The 26,532-nt window shown below is 36.0% G+C and overlaps 1 protein-coding gene across 3 annotated transcripts; it reads left to right on the top strand.

Moving 5' to 3' along the window:
- Positions 1–4,808: 4,808 nt before the first annotated feature.
- Positions 4,809–15,352, top strand: Sdhaf4 (succinate dehydrogenase complex assembly factor 4). 3 transcript variants are annotated; one of them, XM_071613265.1, is made up of 4 exons: positions 4,815–4,890; positions 8,955–9,078; positions 10,368–10,520; positions 14,514–15,352. In XM_071613265.1, the coding sequence occupies exons 2-4, from the start codon at positions 9,069–9,071 to the stop codon at positions 14,621–14,623; spliced, it is 273 nt and encodes a 90-aa protein (XP_071469366.1). In that variant the 5' UTR covers positions 4,815–4,890; positions 8,955–9,068; the 3' UTR covers positions 14,624–15,352. The 3 variants fall into 3 exon arrangements, with proteins under 3 accessions (XP_027784041.1, XP_071469367.1, XP_071469366.1); XM_027928240.2 differs by lacking the exon at positions 8,955–9,078 and having other exon boundaries at positions 4,809–4,890; XM_071613266.1 differs by lacking the exons at positions 8,955–9,078; positions 14,514–15,352 and adding an exon at positions 11,581–12,950 and having other exon boundaries at positions 4,809–4,890.
- Positions 15,353–26,532: the final 11,180 nt, after the last annotated feature.

Genomic DNA, 26,532 nt, shown 5'->3' with positions numbered 1-26,532 from the left:
TCACTACTGCCACCTATCCTATTGAGTTCAAACAGCACCTCAGTTGATCAGATTTCTTTATGTAGTGAATAACCCAAGGATCTATGATATGGGTGGTCTTGCCTACATGTAGTTATAATAGTCTGCTTAAATTTTGCAATTCAGGGGCTTGGGCTGTAGCTCAGTAGTAAAGCACTTGCCTTGCACGTGTGATACACTGGGGTTGATCCTCAGCACCACATAAAAATAAAGACATTGTGTGTCTATCTACAACTAAAAAACTTTTTTAAAAAATTGCAATTCAACAAGATGCTTCAAGATATGATATTGTGAGAAGATATTCTAGAAGATCTCCTGAGTTCTAGTCATACTCCTCCCTATTCCCTTTTCCCCATGGTCATCAGAGCCAGTCACTGCAGTTAGCACCAAAATCACATTTTCTGTCCTCCTTTCCTAGAGGAATAAGCTAAAAGCAAGCCAGTTGCTCAAACTCAGGAAGAGTGCAATTCAGCCAACTTCAAATTTACAGAAAATGTTATCATATCCCCTGTGGGAGCATTCCGTTAGATATAAAAACTGCTATACCAACAGAACATGAAAGCATGGAAATGGATGACAAGAGCAGTAAAAGTTCTCAGATTTTATACTGCTACAGTTTCTTGGATGCTAACAGGAGGCTACTGGGTAAAAGACAAACAACTTTATTAGAGCAAGGTAATAGCCAGATGTCGGCATATTTGCATCAGTTCCTAGAGACACAGTTCCCACAGTGTGGTTTAGAGAGCCAGGTTCAGCTGTACACATAGTGGATTGCATTACAGGAGAAGAATATAGGAACAAAGACCAAGCAGATTTTGAGAAAGCCGCAAGCAAGCCAGATTATCCTCAGGGAGAGTGGCAATTAAGTGATAATAATGCTACGACTACCTTGGCCTACTTAGGTGACTAGTACTCAGTATTAGGAGACAAATAAGCTTTACAATTTGGCTCATTTGGCAATAATATGCTGGGACACTCAGGGTACATGGCAAATTATCTCCTCTCCCCACAATGGAAAGCAAAATATATGGTCAGTAATTCAGACATAAGAGTGAGGTGTTGATCCCTCTTTGCTTTTTGGACTCATTCTGTCAACAGAAGAGATATCACCAAGAACTAAACTTATTTGTAGCATATGATAAATCCTTTAGGACAGCACCCCAAAATTAGTATTCTCATATAATTCCAAAACTAAACCTTCAATAGGGCTGTACATCATTCTATAAGACTAGCTTCTAGAGGATGAAATATAGTTTTTTGGTAAAAGACAATGTTGTATGGGATGCTGTATTCAGTATAGAGTATAAGGTATTCAGTGATTCCACAGATGGAATGGCATATATAAAAGATGGGTAGGTCAGGGAAAGAAGCCCAAACTCAGCACAATTTTCTATTCCTATAAGAATAAATGGCTACTTTATTCATGTTAGTAGGATTCCATTGTAATCAGACCTGTCGCCCAAGCTATCTTCCTTATACGTGATCAGGGGTCAAGTTGTCCACTTTAGTTGGTAAGTAGTGGTGCTAACTAATCAGTTCTCTCATGGGAAAGACTGATAAAAGTACATGATTCTGCATTAGCCACCATGGCCAGGTTTGTTAGTGGGTCACTGAGCAAACACAGCTGCGGGGGAGGAAAGAAGTTAATAGATGTCCACAGAGTGGGTCATTGTGGTAGGTAGCTCTTTTGTAATTACCTTTTTAAATGAGAAAGTACAGCAAAAGTGGTGGAATGTCTCTACAAGAAAACTGTCACTTCCATTTTGAGGAATTTTTATTGCTCTTCAGTCCATTCATTCTTTGGAAAATCAGCTGCCATATTGTAAGATGACATTTGGAGAAGAAGCCCATGTAGCAAGGAACTAAGAGAAGATTCCAGTCCTAATATCCACAAGGAACTATATCATTTTGATAAACACATGAGTGAACTTGGCAGGTGACCCTCCAGTAGTATGCTTTCATATAAGAGTAGAACTCCAGCTAACAGCTTGCCTGCAACCTCATGTAAGATGTAGAGCCAGAAGCTCTGAATTTTTGTGTAATTTGTTAGAAATCAATGATTAAAATAATCATTTGTTCTAATTTAAATGCTCTTCTGCAATGGGAGCCTTTTTTTTTTTTTTTAGCATTCAGTGGGACCCAAATGTTCTCATGCTTTCGAGACACTTTGAGGAGTCCTATTCCAAAGAACTATTTGAAAAACACTTATATACCCAGTTCCTTACCTTTTGACTAAAACAGCCACTGCCCATGAAAGTTTGTAGATCTTTATCTCAAGCCATATCTCCTTTCAGATCAAATTTATAAGAGGAGCCAGGGTTGTGGCTCAGAGGTAGGGCACTAGTATGTGTGAGGCACTGGGTTCAATTCCTGACACTACATGAAAGTAAAAACAAACAAAGGTATTCTGTCCATCTACAAAAACTGAAAAAAAAAGTAAATGTTATTTTTTTAAAAAAATGTGTAAGAGCCAGGCAGGTGGCTATGCCTGTAATCCCTGTAACTTGGGAGGCTGAAACAGGTGGATGTCAAGTTTGAGGCTAGCCTCAGCAACTTAGTAAGGCCCAGTCTCAAAATAAAAAATAGACAGGGCTGGGGATGTGACTCAGTGGTTGCTGAACCCAGGATTCAATCCACAATATCAAAAAAAGAAGTGTACAAGATAAACTAAATTTTGTTCTTTAGGAGGACATTTTTCCCCCTCTGCTGTCCATTGAGGACCTCTGGTAATGGGCTCTCAATGTTAAAAACATCTCATTGATAGATTCATTTATTGAGCAAAGCCATTTGTAATGAAACTTTGAAATATTTTTTCTCAGTCAACTGGTTACATGGAACTCAGCATTAAGCACTAAATATAAATTGAGCATCAAAAATGTTACTTCAGCTGGGCACAGTGGCACATGCCTTAATCCCAGCAGCTCCAGAGACTGAGGCTGGAGGATCATGAGTTCAAAGCCAGCCTCAGCAACAGAGAGGACTTAAACAACTCAGTGAAACCCTGTCTCTAAATAAAGTACAAAATAGGGCTGGGAATGTGGGTGAGCAGTTGAATGTCCGAGTTCAAGTCCCAGTACCCACCCATCCACCCAAAAAAATGTTATTTCAGAAGTGTGAGCAACCTACTAATGCAAATTGCTTAAGTTCTGGCTCTGATCCTCTTCTGTATATACCACTTTCTCTTAGTGAAAAAGCTCATTTTCTAGGAGGACCAGATAACTCAGTTCATAAGAATCATCAGATTATATAGCCACCTGATGTCACATAGACACTATCAAGACCCAAGAGCAAGCCAGGAATTCTTTTTAGAAAAAAAATACAAAATTCCAGAATTCTAGGGGCTTCTATTGTGTGTGATTCTTCAAAGACTTCCCACAGTCTTACAAGTAACATAAAGCATCTCATCTGCCACAAAATGTTCTGAGCACCAATGCAGTTGCTGTCAATTGGCAGACCTTGCACTGTAGGCTAGACCATATGTAGTTTCTTGCTCTGCATCTTACTAAAAAATGTCATCTTTCAGGTCATCTGGAAAACAGATGAGAACAAATCAGCTAGAAGTTCATTAAATCAGAGAGATTTAAAATAAGAGAATGAGTTAAAAGAAGCAAAGAGTACTATAAAGGGTCCTCAATCTCTGTATACTATAAAAGGATCTTCTGAGATAACTTTTGCCTCAGACTGAGAGAAATTAATGGAATTAGTCCCTCACCTAACTTCAGCCATGAATTTTTTTTTCCTTTTTTCAGGGGAGATAGAGAGTACTGGGGAATATATAGCCCAGGGAAGCCACATCCTAAGACCTTTTTATTTTTTTATTATGAGACAGGGTCTGGTTAAGTTGTTTAGGGCCTTGCTAAGTTCCTGAGGCTGGTCTGGAACTTGCGATCTTCCTGCCTCAACCTCCTGAGTCGCTGAGATTACAGGTTTGTGCCACCAGGCCTGGCTGTATTAAAAAAAAAATGATAAAAAGTTTTTTAAATTTTTTACATATATAAAAATTTTAATCTCAGAATTCTTTAATAACAAAAAACTGAAATCCCAGCCATGGAGTAGAGTCTAAGTAGTAAATTCACATAAATGAAAATTTAAAATCCTTGAAAATTTATTTTCAAAAATATTTAATGATGTGGGAAAATTCAGTTATGTTTTTATTTTATTATTATTTTAATTGTACAAATTTATGAAGTACACAGTGATAGCTCAATTCATGTATACAGTGTACATAATGTCCAAATCAGGGTAGTTAACAATTTCATCTCAAATTCTAAAAGTAAATTTTAGTAACATGTAATAATTATATCTATGCAATATGGTGTGATATTTCAAAACAAGTATACAATATATACTAATCAAATCAGGGTAATCAACGTTTCCATCTTCTTACTTGGTGTTTGGAATCTTCAAATTCCTCTCTTCTAGTTGTTCACAAAAACACCATACAATTTTGTGAACTATAGTCACCTTATTGTATTATACAACACTAAGACCTGTTTTGTTTCAAAGAAAAAAAAAAAAAAAAAAAGTCTACCGGAATGTGTAATAGTGTTTACCCGAGGCTGGAAAGGTTGTGGGAAGGGGAGTTAGAAGGTTGGATAACAGGCACCAATTACAGTTTGATTTGGGGTTTCAATCAAGACGGCGTTCAGGGTAGTTTGGGGTCATTCTTGGTGAGAAAGGCCACTTGGAAACCTTTAGCTGTCAGCAAGGTTCCCCGTGCAGGCTGCGCCCGGGGTAAGTCCCGCCCCTTCGGTGGGGCGTATTCCTCCCTCTGTTGCGCCTGCGCAGACGCTTCGAGAGCCGGCGCCATGACCGCTTCAGGGCTCGTGGGCTTGCTTGGCTGCACCACTGCCACCGCATGGAGAGCTGCAAGTAAGGCGCCAACCCCAAAGCCGAGGTCGCGGGGAGGGGTCGCGAAGACTCAGGCACTGCGACAGAGGAAACTGTGTCTCCACGTGCAGGGGAGTGCCGAGCTTCTCTTTTCACTCAGCCAGCCCCCGGTGTCCCTGGGCGGGTCCCTGCGCAGCCCAGTGTCTTGGGTGAGATTAGAGCTGGCAGATCCCCAGGGCCTTCTATCCTCGACTCTTTCTGAATGTATTACAGAGCATGCAAAACGTAATTTTAATTTATGACATCTCTGAGACATTATGTATGTAAGTTGGAAAGAGATAGCCTGCATAGTATAATGGCCTGATTTCTGTGCAGTTTGTTTTACTTTTCTGTAACCACAGTCCACAAATGTATTACTTGTTAGTTGTAAAAATCCTAAATGGTTCAGAAACGAATATCATGCAAAGTCTCACATTATCCAGACCCCAAGATAATAACTAAAATTTTGTGTTTATTATCTCTTTTCACTAGTTTTTGAGTTTTAATTACAAAGTATTTCGTAACACACACACATATTTGTGGTTTTGCCTATAGAACATTATCTCACAAAGAGGTTGGATAACTCATTGTGCTGATAATTTACCTTTTCCCATTTGAACTTAAAGAGAAAGTGATTTCATTTACACATCACATAATATATAAAACATTTATGAAACAAAAGCAACTTCTATAAGGCCATTCTCCAGTTTAAGAAATAGACTATTTCCATTGCCAGGGAGCTTCCTGTGTGATGCTTTGTGTATCATGTTTTTTATTTTTATGAAAATGGTTTCATATAGTTTGTTTTTTTCCAGCCAACACTATGTTTTAAGAATGGCCCATATTGATATGAGTGGTTGTACTTATCCTCTTAACTGTTTGAACATACTATAAATGAGTATCACCTGTGAACTTATTTAAAATGCAGATGTTGCTGGGTACAGTGGCACTCACCTATAATCCCAGCACTCAGGAGGCTGAGGCAGGAAGATTGCAAGTTTGAGGTCAGCCTGAGCAATTTAGCAAGACTCTCTCTCAAAATTACAAAAGAAAAAAAGGCTTAGTGGTAAAGCACCCCTGGGTTCAATCCCCAATAATTCAGGGTGGGGAGGAATCAGGCTCCTGCCAAGAACTACTCAAAATCTGAATTTTAAAAGATTCCCCAGATTGTTTGTGTGCACATTTTAAATCTTTCAGTTTATTTTTTCTCAGTGTGTGATTTAAACAAGAGATATGGTTATATAGTGATGGCTAGATATTGTTCATAATGGAAGAAGCAGAAAGTGTAACTTAACCAGGGTCAGAATTAGTAAGTGGTTGATTAGTTACCTTTTGCTGATATCAAAAGTTAAGTTAGGGCCATGTCCTTTCTGTAGACTTTTGAGGGAAATCCACTTATTTCCCTTTTTTACTTTCTAGAAGCTGCCCATGTTCCCTGACTCACCTCCTTTCTGAACCTTCAAAGCCATCAACATCAGGCCAAGTCTCTTATCTCTCTGTTTGTATCTTCCAGTTCTCTCTTCTGTTCTTAAGAACCTTTGTAATTACATGGACCCACCCAGATAATAAACCAGTATAATCTTCCTAGTGTGAGGTCATTTGATTAGCAACCTTAATTTTCTTTTGTCACCAGAATTTTCCTTCTCCATAGTACCTATTTAAAGGTTCTGGGTATTGGGTTCTGATGATCTTTGGGCATTATTATTCTGCCTGTCACAGTGCTATAACTGGAACTGGTACCCAAATCCATCTCCCTCTAGAGCTATTCTATTTTTTTTAAAATAAGTACCTTTATTTTACTTATTTTTATGCAGTGCTGAGGATTGAACCCAGTGCCTCACACATGCTAATCAAGCACTCTACCACTGAGCCATAATCCCAATGCCCTAGAGCTATTCTTTTTTAAGAAGTTGAAAACCACCCACCTGTATCATTTTTTTCAGAGTGGTTTTGCCTATAGAACATATCTCAAAAAGGGGTTGTATAACTCATTGTGCTGATAGTTTACCTTTCCCATTGAAACTTAAAGAGAAAGTGATTTCATTTACACATCACAGATACCCAGTACATTTTAAAATTTTCCGTTAATAGGGAAGGAGGACCCTGATACGTATTTAAGTGTAAGAAAACTAAATGCAGTCCCTTGTGAACTCTAGTAATTTAAATACTAAATATTCTCTTTGAAAAATTTATACAACTTTTTTTGCTGTTAAATATACTCCCACCCCATCTCTCTCTCTCTTTCTATATGTGTGTGTGTGTGTGTATATATATATATATGTGTGTGTGTGTGTGTGTGTGTATACACACACAAAATATATATTTTTATATATACATATATATATATAATTTTTAAAATTAGAGTCTTACAGTTATACATAGTTGGGTTCATCCTGACAAACTCACTACATGCATGGAATTCAGTTTCAGTTCATGATCTCCCTTTTACCCTCCTCCTTTCCCTTTCTGTGCTCCCTTCCCTCTCCTATTCTCCTTCCTCTACTCTAGTGGACTTCTTTTCTCTATCTGTTTATTTACATTTGATTGATTCTTTCTACTATGCATAAAGGTGAAGTTCCCTGTGGTATATTTGTATATGTGTATAACAAGATGTTTAAAGAATTCTTTCTGCATTGCCTCCCCTTAACCCTTCTCTCCACTCTGCCTCTTCATCTCCTTCTACATTAATGATTTCCCCTTTGTGTTATCTTATTCTTCCCTCCATTTTTCCTTTGTTTTACTTTAGTTTTCACATATGAGAGAAGATATTTGACCTTTGAATTTCTGAGTTTGGCTTATTTCACTTAGCATAATATTCTCCATTTCCATCCATTTACCAGGAAATGCCATGATTTCTTTTTTTTTTTTTTTTTGTACCAGGGATTGAACTCAGGGGCACTCAACCACAGAGCCACATCCCCCAGCCCTATTTTATATTTTATTTAGCGAGAGAGTCTCACTGAGTTGCTTAGTGCTTTGCTTTTGCTGAGGCTGGCTTTGAACTTGTGATCCTCCTGTGTTAGTCTCCTGAGCCACTGGGATTACAGCCATGTGCTACCATGCCCAGCTCATTCTTTTTTTTTTTTTTAATATTTATTTATTATTTTAGTTTTAGGTGAACACAATATCTTTATTTTATTTTTATGTGGTACTAAGGATCGAACCCATGCTAGGCAAGCACTCTACCCCTGAGTCACAACCCAAGCCCTCTGCTCATTCTTTTTTTATGATTGAATAGAGCTCCATTGTATAATATATCACAGTCTTAATCCATTCATCTACTGATGGGTATCTGGGTTATATTCCATAATTTAGCTATTGTGAATTGTGTTGCTATAAACGTTGAGGTGGGTATATTTCTGTAAATATGCCAATATCAGATATTTGGAGAAGATACCAAGAAGTGGGATGACTGGGTCATGTGGTGGTTCCATCTCTAGGTTTTTAAGAAATCTCTGTACTGCTTTCCAGAGTGATTGTAATAGTCTGCAGTCACATCAACAATGTACAAATGTATCTTTTCCTCCATTGCCTCACCAGCATTTATTGTTAGTATTATTGATCATTACCATTCTGACTGGAGATGAAATCTTAGTGTATTCTGATTTGCATTTCTCTGATTGCTAGAGATGTTGAACTTTTTTTATATATTTGTTGGCCATTTGTGTTTCTTCTTTTGAGAAGTTTGTTTAGTTCTTTTGCACATTTATTGATTGGGTTATTTGTTTCTTTGTGTTAAGTTTTTTTAGTTTTTTTGTATATCCTGGATATTAATTCCCTATCAGAGGAGCAGCTGGCCAAGATTTTCTCCCATTCTGTAGGCTTTCTCTTCATACTCTTAATCATTTCCTTTGTTGTGCAGAAGCTTTTTAGCTTGATGGCATCCCACTTGTTGATTCTTGGTTTTATTTCTTGCACTTTTGGGGTCTTGTTAAGGAAGTTGGTGCTAGCATCTATATGAAAGAGTGTTGACCCTGTGTTTTCTTCTATAAATTGTAAAGTTTTTGGTCTAATTCCTAAATCTTTGATCCATTTTGATTTGAGTTTTTAATTTTCTTTTCTTGCAGGGTGAGAGAGAGTTTCATTTTTCTACATATAGCTGTTCAGTTTTCCCAGGACCATTGGTTTAAGGGGATGTATTTTCTCCAAAATATATTTTTGGCATCTTCATCAAATATTAGATGACTGTAGGTATGTGGATTTGTCTCTGTGTCCTCTATTCTATGCCATTGGTCTCCACATCTATTTTGATGCCATTACCATGCTGTTTTTTTGTTGTTGTTGTTGTTTATTTGTTGTTTGTTTGTTTGTTTTTTACTGTGGCTCTGTAGTATAATTTCAGATCAGGTATTGTGATGTCTCCTTCTTCACTTTTCTTGCTTAGTATTGCTTTGGCTATTCTGCATCTCTTATTCTTCCAAATGAATATTAGAATTGTTTTTCTATTTATCTGAAGAATGCATTGGTATTTTGATGATTATTGCATTGAATCTGTATATTTCTTTTGGTAGTGTGACCATTTTGACGATATTGATTCTGCCTATCCAAGAACATGGAAGGTCTTTCCATCTTTCAAGGTCTATTTCTTTCTTTAGTGCTCTGTAATTTACAGTGTAGATTTTTTTATGTCCTTGGTTAGATTAATTCCTGTGTGTGTGTGTGTGTGTGTGTTTATATATATTTTTTTGAGGTTATTTTGAATGGTGTGGTTTTCCTGATTTCTTCCTCAGCTGAATCAGTTTTGGAGTATAGGAAAACTATTGATTTATGGGTATAGATCTTGTATCCTGCTACTTTCCTGTAGTTATTTATAAGCTCCAGAAGTCTTCGTGAAGTTTTTTGGGTCTTCTAGATATAGGATCATATCATTGGCAAACAGAGATAGTTTAAGGACTTCTTTTTCCTATTTGTAACCCTTTAATTTCCTTTTCTTGCCTGATTGCTTTGTTTCCAGGGCTGTATTGAATAGTAGTGGTGAGAGTGGACAGCTTTATCTTGTTTCTGACTTTAGAGGAAATGCTTTTAGTTTTTCTGCATTCAGTATAATGTTGACTTTGGGTTTGTCATAAATGGACTTTAAGATGTTGAGGTAAGTTCATACTGTTTACTCTTTTTTTTCCATACTATTTACTCTTTTTTTTTTTTCCATACTATTTACTCTTAATGGTCTAATTCCTGGTATGTTGACATTGCTTCAGACAGGAATCTGTGTTTTACTTCAGTTTCTGCAGTTATGATAATGGTTAATTAATGTATTTTATAGCTCTTCTTTTAAAACTAGTAATACTGTTTGTCTCCAAGGTTAGGAAATAACTGTCCAGAAACTAGAGCTTCTGGAGGCAAGGATTTTCACTCTATATATTCTTGTGCCTTTTGAACTTGGATAAAGGTGAATGTATAAACCAATATATATAAAAATTCAATTTTAAAAGGAGAATATGTGAATAGCTCCTATTTTTCTACTTTCTCCTCTCTGCTAGGATCACCAATTCTGTGTCAGTCTTTGAGGAAAATGAGTTCTTCTCAAGAAGGGAAGTCTGAATCTGTCAAACAACCCCTTAGGAAGCCAAAGTTACCAGTAGGTCGTTTTGATGCACCAGAGGATTCCCATTTAGAGAAAGAACCACTGAAAAGTAAGTGTGGTAAAATTTTTCTCTTAATTTTTAAGATATCAAGAAAACGTGATGTGGCTATTGAGAAGATAGATGAAAGAAATGAAATATGTTATTGTCATAACTTTTTACCAATAATAAAGCATCTTTCAACAATGAGAAAAATCACCATATTGACCATCAGTGTATCTATTTTTTTAAAAAAAGGGTTTCTAAGCCCCTGACATTTGATTGATTGATTGATTGATTGTACCTCATTATTCACATGACAAAATATATAAGTTGAGATCTTCTCTGATATATGTAACAAACCTACTTGAGCAATATTTTAAGAAATTTTTCTGGCTATTCAAATTTGAAACAGCAGAAGTTGCAGTAGATTATCAGGGTACAGATAAGGGTGAGGCATTCAAGTACAGTGATAATACTGGACTTTAGAAAAAGACTATAAACTTGGTACTTTAAATACTATATGAAAACCAGGGTATTTTCCTCTCTTCTCTTGTCTCATCACTGTTTAAAATTGTTTTTTGTCTCTTAACTAGCTTTTCAGTCCACTGGGCAGAAAGTAACTGCTCCTAGTTAACTACTCAGTTTAAGAGAGCAGCACAACTGAGATTAGAATTTCTTACTCCTAATTGCAAATTCCCTGAAAAGAAAGCTCATTGCCCAAGCTCAAATCAGGTGTCTATAGTTGAATCACTCAGAATGGCAAGTAAGATGGGTCACACATTTAGGTGGTGGTTCTCACTGTGACAGTGTGGCTGGAGAGAAAAGGGTAGTTTTAAGAAGAAAGAGAATTGGAGAGGGGATGTAATTTGATTATTTTGTTTGTTTTGGGAGATTGAACCCAGGGCATTCTACCCCTGAGCAACATCCTCAACCCCTACTTAGTACTTAGTATATGTAAAATTTGGCTCATGCCATAAAACTCTGTTTTAGTTATTTAGTTTTTCAGAACTAGGGATCCAACCCAGGGGCTTTACCACTGAGCTACATCCCCAGCCCTTCTTTTTGTTTTGAGACAGGGTATCACTAAGTTGCTGAGCCTGGCCTTAAACTTTTTTTTTTTTTTTTTTAGCTGTTGATGGACCTTTATTTTATTCATTTATTTATATGTGGTACTGAGACTCAAACCCAGTGACTCACACATGCGAGACAAGCACTCTACCACTGAGCCACAACCCCAGCACCCCCGGCCTTAAACTTTTGAGCCTCCTGTTTTAGCTTCCCAAGTCACTGGGGTAACAAGTGTGCACCATCATGCCTGGCCATAAAGCTCTGTTTTTACAGTATTGTTATATTTCATTCTGTGCTTATTTTTACCTTTGAATTGTGGAACATATTATTTAAACAGCATAAATGTAAATCTGCATCCTAGGCAAGAACATATTCATAGCTATGTCTAGATCTTTTTCTAGAATATAAAACCGTTTCTTATTTGCTAATCCAGAGGAATATTTCAAATTATAGCACACTATCAAGCCCAATCTAATAACCAGACCAATCAACTAAGATAATGGAGACTTTTTAATAGTAGTTATAATCTGCAATTAAGTTCTTTTCAGTGGTTTTTAACTAAGCGGGAAAATATTTCCTTAAAATATCACTTAAGATTAAATTAAGGGTCTTCATATAGGGCCCAGTGTAATAATAAAATTTAACATTAAAAGGATTCAAGGGTGTCATTGTCTTAATCTGTTTTGTGTTGCCATAACAGAATACCTGAGTCTGGATAATTTATAAAGAAAAGTATTTTGACTCATAGTTCTAAGGAGGCTGGATAGTCTAAGACTATTAGCCTCTGGCAAGGGCCTCATGCTGAGATGAAATGAGGTGTAGATTCTTTGTCTTGTATATATGAAGAATGATATCCAAGGGTGAGACAGAACTTACTTTTGAAACAGTGAGGAAGCAGAACTCCCACAAGGAAGGGGTCGCAAGAGGGTTGCCAGAAGTTTCTGTGGTCCAGGTATATATGTGGTATTGCTAAAAAGTGACCTTTAAAGCTATTGGCTGATGACTTTTAGGGAGGGGAGTTTCTGCATCCAGTTGAAGTGAGACACTCAATGGTTGTGCACGCCCTGTTCAATCTAATGTTGATTGGGCGCCGATCACATGATTGATCACATGCTTTCTGGCTTAATTTGTACATGAATTTGGACATGATGGAATAAGAAACAGAATTGTTACAATGGAAGCCCCTGCTCTGTCTAACATATCATATTTCTGATTCCTGCTTTCAATCCTGTTTCATCTCATAGTAGAAAACCATGTCTGAAAAAGAATGAGGGGCAGCCTTACTTTATAATAATCTGCTTTTGCAGTAAGTAATGAATCTAGTTCCAAGAGAACTAAATTACTCCCATTAGTGAACTTTAATTATCTTAATGACCTAATCATCTTTTAAAGTTCTCACAACCTCTCAATACTATTACATTGGGAATAAATTTCAACATGCATTGGGCGGGGGCGGTGGCGGTGGGTGGGGGGGGACACAAACCATACCTTGAAACATTATAATTAGAGATTAGTAGATGGTACACTGCTGCCTTTGAAGATGGAGGAAGAGGGTTAAGGGTTATAGCTTAGTGGTAGAACACTTGCCTAGCCTCAGCAAGGCCTTGAGTTCAGTCCCCAGCACCTCAAAAAAAAAAAAAGAAAGAAAAAGATGGAGCAGCCATGAGCTAATGGATGTGGTTAGCCTCTAGAAGCTGAAAAAGACAGTTATCCCCCAGCATTCAGACAAAGCACAGCTCTGCTAATATTTTGATTTTAATTATTGAGATTATGTCAGATTTCTGACCTCCAAAACTGTAAAATAATAAATTTATGTCCTTTAAAAAAAAAAAAAAAGAAAGAAAAGAAAAAATTCACACAAGAACAAAGTAGAAAACCCAGAAATAAATTCTCACATATGTGGTAAATTGATTTTTGACAAGGGTGCCAAAATCTTTTCAATGGGGAAAGGCAGTCTTTTCAATAAATGATGCTAGGAAAGGTGAATATCCCCATACAAATGAATGAAGTTGAATTTTACCTACCATATAAAAAAAATTAACTCAAAATGTATGAAACCTAAACTTAAGAGGTAAAATTATAAAACTCTTGGAAAAGAATATTGGGGGAACTTCATGACATTGTTCTTGGCAATGATTTCATGAATATGACACCAAAAATATAGATAGCAAAATAAAAAAATTGGAATTTTATCAAAATTAATAACTTTTTTTTTCATCCAAGGACATCATCAAGAAAGCAAATAGGGCTAGGGATGTGGCTCAAGCGGTAGCGCGCTCGCCTGGCATGCGTGCAGCCCGGGTTCGATCCTCAGCACCACATACAAAACAAAGATGTTGTGTCGGCCGATAACTAAAAAACAAAATAAATATTAAAAAAAAAAAATTTATTAAAAAAAAAAAAAAAAAAAGAAAGCAAATAGACAAAAACTACACATGGTGACACACACCTATAATCCTGTCAGGAGACTGAGGCAGAAGGATCACAAGTTCAAGGCCAACCTGAGCAACTTACCAAGACCCTATCTCAAAATAAACAAAAGGGTGTAGGGATGTAGCTCATTAGTAGAGGCATTGCCTACCATGTATAAGGCACTGGGTTAAGTCCCCAGAACTACAAGGGAAAGACAGGAGGGAACTCCTTCAAAGTAATTTTATTTCAAAATCTTCCAAGTCCAGTGAATTTGCACTCTATTCTTTATACCTCTTTCCTTTTGTTTGGGTCTAGCAGTACATACAAAGCCATTTTGTGAACTGAGGACTAAAAGTATTCCAAGAATTCTAAGTCACCAATGGTGGTACAGTTGATTGAATACAAAAATTGCATACTAAAGTAATTTCTCAAACTCAGGGAACAAACTACATTTACAGTTATTTAAAGATTGTACTAACCTGATCAGTAGGTCTATCCTGGTCAACCCTATCTTCAAAACTGACCATATTGCTTTTCCAATCTCTATTGACTGCTTTGTTTATGTCTCCTTTCTTTCCATAGAATTTCCAGATGATGTTAATCCAGTTACCAAAGAAAAAGGTGGACCTAGAGGCCCAGAACCTACCAGATATGGAGATTGGGAACGAAAAGGACGTTGTATTGATTTTTAAGTCACATATTTAACTTCAAAGGACACTGTATTGATTTTTTTAAGTTACATTCTTTAACTTCAGTATCATTTTCTGAATATATACATCTGAATTACTTATTTCAGATTATTTTCTTTTTTTATATCCTTTAAATCATCTAATTTCTTTTTTTTTTTCTTTTTGGTGGAACTGGGGATCACGCCCAGGGCCTCATACTTACTAGGCAGGCACTCTACCACTGAGCTAACATCCCAGACCTAAATCATTTTAACTTCTGTACTATGTTTAACTAACTAAATACACACACACACACACACACGTACATATATATATACACACACATATATACATATATAATGGATTTAGATGAAAATATGCTGCTATAAATTAGGAAAGGGAAGATATTTTTATATTAGCTCATAATTAACTTTAACTTATTAGGGTATATAAAAACATAATTATATAATTATAAATCTTTACTTCATTTTTTTCAATTTAAATTAATTAGTTGCTTGTACAATGTATGCATAAATAAAACAATTTTAAAATCAACTGTGCTGCCATGGACTCGGTAATAGTGGATTTTTAAATGTGAATTAAATAATGTATTATAGTTTGAGAAACTCACAGTAATGACAGAAAAATCTTTAGCTTGGAGCCACTTAGATTCAAATCCTGAAGCCACTACTTACCAACTATGTAACCTTGAATAAGTTATTAAACTTCTTTGGAATTTGGGAAGATTAATAAGTGGATCCATTTGTATTAGGGGTTTGCAGAGAAAAAGAACCAATAGGAGATACATACGTATATAGAGAAAAAAAAAACAGATCAACCTTTTAGGACGGATTGGCTAATGCAGTTCTAGAGACTAAGAAGTTCCATGATCTGCCACATTCAAGTTGGAACTCTAAGAAAGCCAGCAGTGCATTTTAGTCCAAATCCAGAGGCCTGAGAAGTGGTTGATTTAAATCCAGTCTGAGAGCAAGATGAGATAAGATGTACCAGCTTACACAGTGAGGCAGGAAAAAAAGGGGTGAATTCCTTCTTTCTCTGTATTTTGTCCTATTCAGAACCTCAGCAAATTGGATGATGCCCAGCCACATTGGGAAGGAGTTTACTGAGTCTACTAGTTCAAATGTTAACCTCAAACTAGGTGTGATGGCAAACACTATAATCCTAGCTATTTTAGGAGGCTGAGGTAGTAGAATCAGCGGAGTCCATATGTCAAGACCAGCCTAGGCAACAAGACCTCCTCTCAAAAAACAAGTAAGAGGGGGCTGGGGATACGGCTTTGTTGGTAGAGTGCTTGCCTCCCATGCACATAGTCCCTGGGTTCAATCCCTAGCACAAAAACAACAACAACAAAAAACCCACATGCAAAAGCAACTAAACGTCAATCTCATTCAAAAACACCCTTATAGACCCATCCAGAAATGACCTTTAATTTGGGCACCTGTGATATACTCAAATTGACACAAAATTAACCATGATAGTGCAGAACAATTCATAGGACATATCTCCTAAGTGTTAGCTATCATTAAATGATGAATATTTTTCTAAGTTCCTGGGGGATATATTTGAAAATTTTGAAATATTTGGGTTAAAGTTGTTTTACTATCATTAAAAATTTTTATTATCATTAATAAAATCATTAATAAAAAAATCAAATCATTTTATTATCATTAAAAATATATTAGCTAAAAATACTGATTATTTGCATGGTGAACTGAATTGGAATATATATTAGTTTGTGAAACAAATTTCAGGTACAGAAGACAAATGTGAGAAAAGTAGGGGATGGAATGGGCCAGTTTAGTCTGTTTTGATGATTGAAAATCTTCTACCCTGTGGCCTTCTGATAACTGGGTCAGGAAAAGTCAAGTGCAATTTGCAGATCTGAAATGAAGGAAGAACAGAAATTGCTGGACTCCCCTAAGGCATCTTGCTTCTCTAGTCCTCTGGCTTCACTCATTTGCAGAAGTTAGACCTTCAGCCCCTAGGTTACTCTTGAATTATTTAGGAAGAAAGATTGCGCACCGAATGCTTATATGTTATATGAGTTATATGTATTATATAGTTCAGTAGTACTTCAGAGGATTGTAGGGAGATTTTAAGAGAATAAGCTATGTGTGTGTTGTGGGGCGGGGGAGAGAGAGACAGACAGACGCTGTGATTGAACCCAGGGACATGTTACCATTGAACTGAGTATGTATGTGATCCTGGGGAATTAATCTGGAAGTGCTCTACCACTGAGCTACATCCCCAGTTCTTTTTGTTGTTGTGTTGAGACAGGGTCACACTAAATTGCCCTGGCTAGCCTTGAATTTGGCTATCCTCTTGCCTCAGCCTCCTGAATAGTTGGGATTACAGATGTGTACCACCACACCCAGCTAAGAGAATGAACTTTAAAACATATATTCTCTCCACAAACTAGTCTGCTAATTAGCATTAGTCATTTTGTCTTTATATCATTTGTCATCTCTGAGTCAATATTTGTTCTACTTGCAATTACTGTGTGTAGTACCAAATAATAACCACATTTATTTTAAAATATAATTTATTCAAACTCTAATTAGTCCAAGTTAGTGAGGGTTTACTAAGTTAACATTCCAAACTGGTATGTTAAATGATTTTATATTGTAAAATATCAATAAAATATTGCTTGTGTTCTATATTAACTATCATGATATGTGATAAAGACAATTCAAATACTTTTTAAAGCAAATATACATAAACAATCAAAATCATATTAAGATAATAGAAATCTTAGCCTCTCTTAATAATGTGTTTCATAATGGTAATCAAATAGTACAGGTAAAATTGGTGGCATGATTTATGGTCTTTGTATCCACCAAATATTAATGAAAAAACTTGAAGACTTTGGTACTTACAAAGATATGACAGCCCTGGGAAATGTATCACTCAAACATCGTCCTGTGGGAAGCAGAGTGGACTCAGACCTCAGCTGCTATCTCCATGGGATCTGCCACTGTGTTCTTACTTTTCCAGTCAATGAATGAGTATGGCAGGGTTATTAATGCTGCATCCAAACCCCCGATAATGGGTAGCATTGGATGAAGGACTCCATTAACTCACCCAGAATTTTCTTTAGACTGTGCTGTTCTCTGAGATTTCACCCAATTCTCCATTCTTTTACTCTCCTTTTCACTGGTGTCAGACCATGCCTACTCTTCCTCTTTATAGTTCACAGATGTCTCCTTCAATAAAACTCTTTCAGATGAAATCCTATCTTGCCATCTGTTTCTTACAGAACCCAAATTAACATGGATAATTTTAAAAGAATAACTTATAGACAGGTTTTCAGAAAAATGTCACACAAAGCTTGTGGCTTTTTCTAGTGCAATAATAGTTTAAAGACTTTCATTTTACATTACTTGTGGAATTTTTGGAAAACTATAGGTTGAGACTTTATGTACAGTGCTTACACCATGGAGCCATGTTCATATTTGGTGTTTTGATTGAACTGAATTATGTTCAGCATTTTTTTTCTTTGATGTCAGTTGCTGGACTTACTGTGTGTCCAAATATAATATCTGTTATTTAACTCAGAGGATCAGTCCTAAAGCCATCTTCTGCTACTGAATAACAAATGAAAAGACTTCATAATAGCAGTTAATAATAATGAGTGATAATTTCCTAACAGGACAGGACAGTGAGCTCTTAGTTAACAAACACTGATTAATCAATTAGAAGTACAATTAAGAGTATCTGATAATTTCATTCATTTAATCAGTATTGATTATCTGGTATAGTCTGCTAGGCTCTGTATATTGGACAATAAATGAAACAAACTGAAGACTTAAGTGCATTATAGGTGACTTTACTTCACTCAAGAGGCTGTCTCTTTTAGGAGTTTTGGTAAAACTTCAGAGACCTGGATTTTCACCATTTAATGGGACATTTGTTATTTAGTACATTTCCTAATCAAATATGTTTAGACCTTGACATATGTAAGTCTTCCATGGACATTAATCAAGAAGATAAAAAGCAAGTGGATTGATATAAAGAAGATTTATGGATATATAAAAATTCCTAAGCCATTCCTGAACTAAGAAGAGCACTTTTGGTGGCCATCCTCTGCATAACCACTAGAATTAAGCTCTCTGCCTCTCTTAGACTTCTCTAAGCTCAGACAGGCTTCAATGAATGAATTATAAAATTATTTAACTACACATGAATATGAACCTGTATTAGTTTTCCATTGCTATAAAGAAATACCTGAGTTTGGATAATTTGTGAAGAGAAGAGTTTTATTTAACTCAAGAGTTTTGGAGGCTGAAACTCTAAACAGCATGGAACTGGCTCTTGTGAGGGACCCCTGTCTGTGTCGTCAGGGAGCACATGCATGTGTGGAAGAAAAAGATCACACGGCAAAATAGGAAGCCAGAGTGACTGGGGTCTCACAAGCAGTATGTTAATCCCTTCTGTGGGCACATCCCAATTGACCTAAGGATCTCCTGGGTCCCACCACCTTGACATCACCACACTGGGGATCAAGCTTGAAAACTTGAGGGTCACATTCAAACCATATATAAACAATAATGGAGTGTATTTAGGAAACTAAGAAATATTGATTTAGTAAGTATTCAGTATTTGTGTTCTGTGGACATTTTGTTCTTTTTCCTTAAGATTTTTGTTGAAATAGATCTTTATGACACTCCTTCATGACACTTGGTCTTGGTTCTAACATGCTATTTTTTGCATCTCTCCTCCTTAGTGGGGAAAATATAAATTCTCTATAATAATTAATCAAATCTATACGAAAATTTAAAATGTAATGGATTTATTATTATTATTAGGTCATAAGCAACATGGCTCCTTGAGTATTTTGATAATCTTCAGAAAGGGCAAAATTAGCCAGGCACTGTGGCACACTTGGGAGGCTGAGACAGGAGGATCACAAGTTCAAGACCAGCTTAAGCAACTTAGTGAGACCCTATCTCAAAATAAAAATGGTAAAGGATGTAGCTTAGAGGTAAAGTACTGGGGTTAAATTCTCAGTGGAAAAAAATAAAATAAAACTTTTCATTATGGACAGTTCATTAAAATTTAACATCAACTACATTTTAGTGGAACTATCATGTATAGATATGGTTGGGGGCATACATAATGTTATTTGTCCACTACCATTCATCCAAGAAAACTAGTTCAGAATCAGTTTGATTGGAGCATACAATACAGATGTGTAAAATATATAAAATATAATATGTAAATGTAAAAATAAGATTTAATCCTTATAACATGCTAAACATCTATATATTTCTGCGTATTTGAAGAATGCTTCCATAAAGATTGGGGATTTGAGCCTATAATTTATTCTTGTGTCTTTTACATAGCATTGATTAATTAACATGAATATCCTATATTTTTTTACTCTTTTTTTTTGTACCAGGGATTGAATTCAGGTATGCTTAAGCACTAAGCCACCCCCACCCCAGCCCTTTTTAATATTTTATTTAGAGATAGGGTCTTTCTGAGCATCCTATATTCTTTTTTTTTCCTTTTAGTTGTTAATAGACCTTTATTTTATTCATTTGTTTATACACGGTGCTGAGAATTGAACCCAGTGCCTCACACATGCAAGGCAAGTGATCTACCACTTAGCAACAACCCCAGCCCCCATCCTATATTCTTTTAAAATAAGATTTAGATATGTTTAGGACCTATACTTCTTAACTTCAGCAAGCAGAAGCTTGTCTGAAGACATGAAACCTCAAGTACTCTTAATCAACTATTTCTAGTAAAATGGAGTCATATATTAAGAAGGGAGTTTGTTGATGCAGATGTGAGAAGATGAAAATCAAGAACGCTTTTAAAAGCAACTTACAATATTGGAAGTGGACAACATGCGCAAAGGGAAAACTAGGGTTGTTTGTTACAGGACTTGTCTGTAAGTGTCCCCTTTGGGGGGAAAAAATAAAAATTTATACACTGAGATGTTATAGAATGTGGACTGTAACCATTATTTTAAAGCACTTTATATTCTTTAGCACAGGAGATCACACTATTCAAATTGGAATCTACAACTGTAAAGGTATATAAAATTTGGATTCTTTATTTGCCAGAAAAGTTTCATATTTTGTCTCATCCCAAGTCAATGACTCAGCTGGATTCCTTATTTTCTAAAATGCTCATATAAGATTTTGTTTTGATAGTTATTCTCTCATTTTTATTCTGCTCAAAAATGTCAGGACTTCTGAGTGGGTGTCTCATATCAAATCTGAACCTTTCATTATATGAGTCACAACCCTCTATCATCATCCATACCTATATACCAAATGTTCAACTAGGCAAAACAATCCGTATCTTTTTATTTCACAGTATGTAGTTTGATGCTGACTATAATACCTCCTGCCTTTTCTATCATCACTTCATCTCTTTTCTTTTCCTCCAATTCTTTGTGAAATAAAGCTAGGTATAAATTAGGTAAGAGAAATGCCCTCTTTCCTTCAAAATAAAACAAACAAACCAGTTATGTCATACATTCAATGCTTTTCCAGTTAATTAATTCTGATATTTAATTTTAGGTGTTGACTTGACTGGGATCCCCAGATAGCTGGTAAAGTATTATTTCTGGGTGTGTCTGTGAGGTGTTTCTAGAAGAAGTTAACACTTGAATCAGTAAACTGAGTAAAGATCTGCCTTCATCAGTGTGGGCTGGCATCATCTAATTTGTTGAGGGCCTGGATAGAACAAAAAGGCAGAGAAGGGAGTGGCTCTTCTGGAACTGGGACATCTGTCATCTTCTGCCCAGAGAAGAATCAGAATTATAGATTCTTGAACTTTCAGATTCTGGGACTTACCCCAGTGCCTCACATCCTCAAGTTCTCAAGTCTTCAGACTCAGAAATAATAATCTTCCTTGGTTCTCCAACTTGCAGATGGCATATCATAGGACTTCTCTGCCTCCCCAATCACTGGAAGCAATTTCTGTAACAAATACTCTCTTAAGTATCTATATCTGATCTACTGGTTCTATTTCTCTGGAGAACCATAACACACTGACCATCCCAGGTCATTATAGCTACTCCTCATCCTCCTATGGATGTTATACAGAACACTGCCCTTTTGTACATCTGTACTGTAGTAATTGTGTAGGTTAGCCTTTGTCCTCTATTCCACCTATCTGGGGAACGTTTCCATTTTGTAGGAGTTAGAATGCCAGAAACTACATTTCTTTTTTTATGTATATTTATTTTTTATTTGTAGTTGGACACAGTACACTTGTTTTATTTATTTATATGTGGTGCCGAGGATGGAACCCAGGGCCTCTCAGGTGCCAGGTGAGTGCTCTACCGCTGAGCCACAACCCCAGCCCCCAGAAATTACATTTCTAGTCAAAGTGCTGTGTGCAAAAGTTCTGTCAATTAGGTGCACTTGTTGCAGTTTAAAAGGGAATGTGAGGCAGGGCTGTTTTCCTGCTGTTCGTTTTTATGGCTGGCTGGAACAGCTGTGAAGACTTTGGACTTATCTACAGCAGCAATCTAGTATCTAGTCACTAGCTTTGTGGAATCAAGGGACAGTGATAGCAGTGACATCAGCTGTGGTAGGGTATTCTTGCATCAAACAGTTCCAGATGGAGACTTCTAACTCCCTACTTTTCTCGTTATGGCAGACCTGTGATTAAGAGGTTTTGGAAAGAAGTAGGCTGAGAATAATAGTGTTAAAGAGCTGAATCTATAAATCATTAATAATACATCAATAGATAATTACTAAAATTGATATATCCAGAGTAATATACATATAGTATTTAGAAATATGGAACTAAATACAGAAGAATCAAATAGAAGCACTCTAAATTTTTGCTTCTGGGAGTGAATTGCCTAGACAGGGACTGTTGTTTTCCTTTAGGAGCTCTATTTAAAAAAAAACAAAAACAAATGAATATATTACTTATAAAAAGAAAGTTATTAAGAAGTAATATGAGCTAACTGAGGAAAATTTAGAAAAGAAAAACAAAAGAAGAAAACAAAAATTATCTATATTTATTATCCTTTAGTATTAGCTGTTATACTAATAGATTCATAGCCAAAACTGGTATTTTGAAATTTTAATCTTCACTTCCACAAGTGCTGTTTAACACAAGTCACAAGTGAGGTTGAATTTTTTTTCCTGGTTATTAGCCTTTTGGAAACATCTTCTGCTAATTTATTTTTCTTGTATTTTGCTGTCTTTATTGGATGTTGGTCTTTTTGTTATCAATTTGCATGAGACTTTTTTCAGTTGTTTATGCAGAAGTCTTATCATAAGGTACAATTTTTTTTCTTTGTATAACTTGGTTTCTGTGACCTTAATTTATTAATGTTTCTTCACAAATTCCTTGTGGTCCCAGCCTATGATGAAATGTACATTCTGTGTCCCTTCTTAGTCTGTCCCTTAACATCTGTTCAGGTCTCTCCTCTATAGTTCCCCTCCATTCTAGTCAAACCCCACTACTTGCAGCCTCTCAAAACAGTTTTCCAATACCTTCATATCTTGATAGATCATGTGCTTCTACCTTAAATGCCCTCCTCTTTCCTATATTTCATCTCCTTTCTGTGTCGTTTACACCTTCAACTTAAAGACATAGTAATTTACTTTATAATTAACTTTCAAGTCTGTGTCCTCCATTAGGTTGTGGACTTTCTTATCTATCTTTGTATTTCTGATTCATTTTATTTAGTTTTGTTCCCCCAGTTTTATCAGAATACTAGAGATATATTATGCAGTTAATAGATGTTTTCTCATTATAAAATAATTCAGTATTTGTGGTAAGCAGAATCCTACAATGGCACCCACAATTCCCTCCCCCTGGTGACTACAAACTGTGTAATTCCATCCCCCTTCAGGGAGGGTAGGATCTGTGAATGTGATGAGGTAGTCATTTTCCTGATTAGGCTGAATTATATGGCAAAAGTGATAAGATAGTCTGGAGATCATTCTACTTTTCATATGACTCTCTGTCACCACCCATAGCCAACCAGAGGAAGATTCTCCTGGCTTTGAACAAGTAACTGTGTGCTGTGAGTGTTATATTTGGCTAGGACCTGAAGATGGTCTGTAGGAACTGAGAGTGATCCCCACCTGACAGCCAGCAAAAAAAAAAAAAAAAAAAAAAAAAATCAGTCCTGCAAAATGCAAGGTCCTGAATTCTGACAACTACTTGAATGAGATTAGAAAAGGACTTCAGGCTCAAAGGAAGTCTTAGCTGAGTCAACACCTTGATTTCAGTCTAATGAAACCTTAAACAAAAGATGCAACTAAATGGTATTCCTGACCCAAGGAAATTGTGAAATAATAAATTTTTGCAGGTCTAAGTTGTTACATTTGTGGTAATTCTTTAGGCAGCAATATAGAAAACTGATGAAGTATTCAAGTTCTATTACCAAAGAACTGGACTTTGAATTTCTAGAGCAATGATTACACTGGTTTTAAGACCTTGTCCCCATCTTTTCTCGTAATTTGAGTAACTGGGTCCTTATTTTTATTATTTGTATGTAAAATACCTTGGAGATACACTCTGCCAAACTCTTTGTCATGGTCTCTCTTAAGAGAAACTAAGTCCTACTACTTAGAGCCATTTTTTCCCTATTGATCATCAAGGGTTAAGTCTGTGGAGCCACAAATGTGTACTCTAATACCTATTTCTTATTGTTATAATTTTGTATACTATGTTAAGCCTGTTGACTGAACTTCTTTCTACTTCCCACAGTAAGAGTCCTCTTTTAGAAATTTTTTTTAGATGTTGGTAAACCTTTATTTATTTATTTGTTTATATGTGGTGCTAAGAATTGAACCCTAGTGCCTCACACATGCTAGGCAAGCGCTCTACCACTGAGCCACAACCCTAGCTCCACAGCCTGAGTCTCAATCACCATTCAGAAAGATTTATTTACTTCTTTGACAGGATACTCTAATAATAGTTATCTAAGTATTGAGCTAAGTATTCTAGAACTGAGCCAAATGGGCCCCTCAAGTAATATGGAATAAATAATTCTAAGTCAAAGAACACTTGGACATAATATATAATGCTACTTGTCTTAATTTAGAAACTATTAGAAGTAGTTTTTAGACTTTAAATTATAAAAATGTGTTGTCCCAAAACTTGTAGGAATTTATTTAATAAAAATGCATTATTTTTCAAAATCACTCAAATTAATTAAAGTTTTGGAAACTTCTGAGATTTTTAATGTCAATATGAGAAACCTAGCAAAAAGTACCACTTTGAGTTGCAGGGTTAAATTGATTACCAGTCAGGTATAGTGGTGTGAACCTATATAGTCCCAGCTACTTAGGAGGCTGAGGAGTTTGAGACCAGCCTGGCCAACATAGTGAGATACTGTCTGAAACAAAACAAAACAAATGGCAGAATATGGTTGAGAAAGATGAGGCTAGGGCAGGTCAAGCTAAGGTGCTGCATGAAAGAAGTAGAAAGGGCTGGAGAGAGCTGGAAGTGTCAAGTTAGGAAGAATTTTAACTAGTAACAAACATATTCTCAAAATGCCTGAGACTAGCTTTAATATCATTTTATAAGCATGTAAGTTGAGCCACAAGCTCAACTATGTAAACCTGACCCCATATACTTTTTAAAACCATTCAATTCATTTAGAACATACCAAATTATTTGTGTTTAATTTTTATTGAGAAATAAAAAATAATTTACTACAAATGGGAATTAATTTACAGGTACAGCAAATGCCAAAATAACAGAATAAAGAAAAAAAACTGGACTCATTTCCACATTCAGATACTTTCCAAAATTCAGAATAATGAAAATGTAAAGGGTAAAAATAATTGCAGAAAAGGAATAAGACTGACATTTTCAGATATTCTGCTGAAGCAAAGCTGCCTCTTCTGGCATGCTGCAGCCTGACTGAGATGATCACTAGTAGGTAAATGAGCTGCTGCTAATTTCTTGCCAAACCTCCCACCTCCACTTCCACGCTATTCCCACTGGAGGCAATCAAGTGAGATAGGACACCACTCCAGGGTCAGGTCACAGGAAAGATGCTGAGGTGTGAAATGGTATAACTATTTCAGTAATTGAAGCATAAGACATTTCCTATTTTTGCCTTTAAAATATGAGTACAAAATACAATTTTTAGGTCATGCTCAGAATCTGTTCAAGACCTATATACCATGATTTAATCTAAGCCCTTTTCCAAAACTTTTTTTCCCCAAACTTTTCCCCCTAACTTTTATAATATTCATCACATTAGACTCAATTCCAATTGTCCTTCTAGATGCAGTTTAAGATATTAAGATGCAAGTTAACATGTGTAACTCATTAGAATGTGCTAATTATATTAATATATTCATTACCTCTTGGCATTAAGGAATCGTCAATGGAACTAGACCAGATGTGTAATTTTTGTATTGTTGAATAAGCTTTTATTATGGAAAATTTAAAATATACCAAAGTAGAAAGAATATTTTCTCATCACCCAAGTTTTAAGAATTATCAAAATTTATCAAGTTATTAATTTTGTTTAATTTATCTTCTTACACACACTTTTTCTTCTCTCTGAGATATTCTGAAGCAGTCCCAAACTGTTTGTATGTGAGCATGTATTTAGTAATGGGCATTATATATCTATATCTACAACTATATATATTTAGTACTGAGGATTGAATCCAAGGGCTCCTTACCACAAGTTATATCCCTAGCCCCGCCTTTTTTTATTTTGAGACAGAGTTTCACTAAGTTGCCCAGGTTGACCTCAAACTTGCAATCCTCCTGGCTCAGTCTCCCAAGTAGCTGGGTTTATAGGTGTGTACCACCATATCCACATCCAGCCCAGATGTATAAGTTTTGATGTAAAGGAGTTAAAGCAAATTTTAGAAAATGCATCCCTAGCAGGGCAGCCTGACTGGGTTGGGTGGTTAGAAGGAGGGGTTGTCAGCATGAAGAAAGCACTGGTCAGAGAT

This window comes from Marmota flaviventris, chromosome 6 (assembly GCF_047511675.1).
Source record: "Marmota flaviventris isolate mMarFla1 chromosome 6, mMarFla1.hap1, whole genome shotgun sequence".
NCBI classification, from domain to species: Eukaryota; Metazoa; Chordata; class Mammalia; order Rodentia; family Sciuridae; genus Marmota; species Marmota flaviventris.
This window is presented reverse-complemented; position numbering and strand designations above follow the sequence as displayed.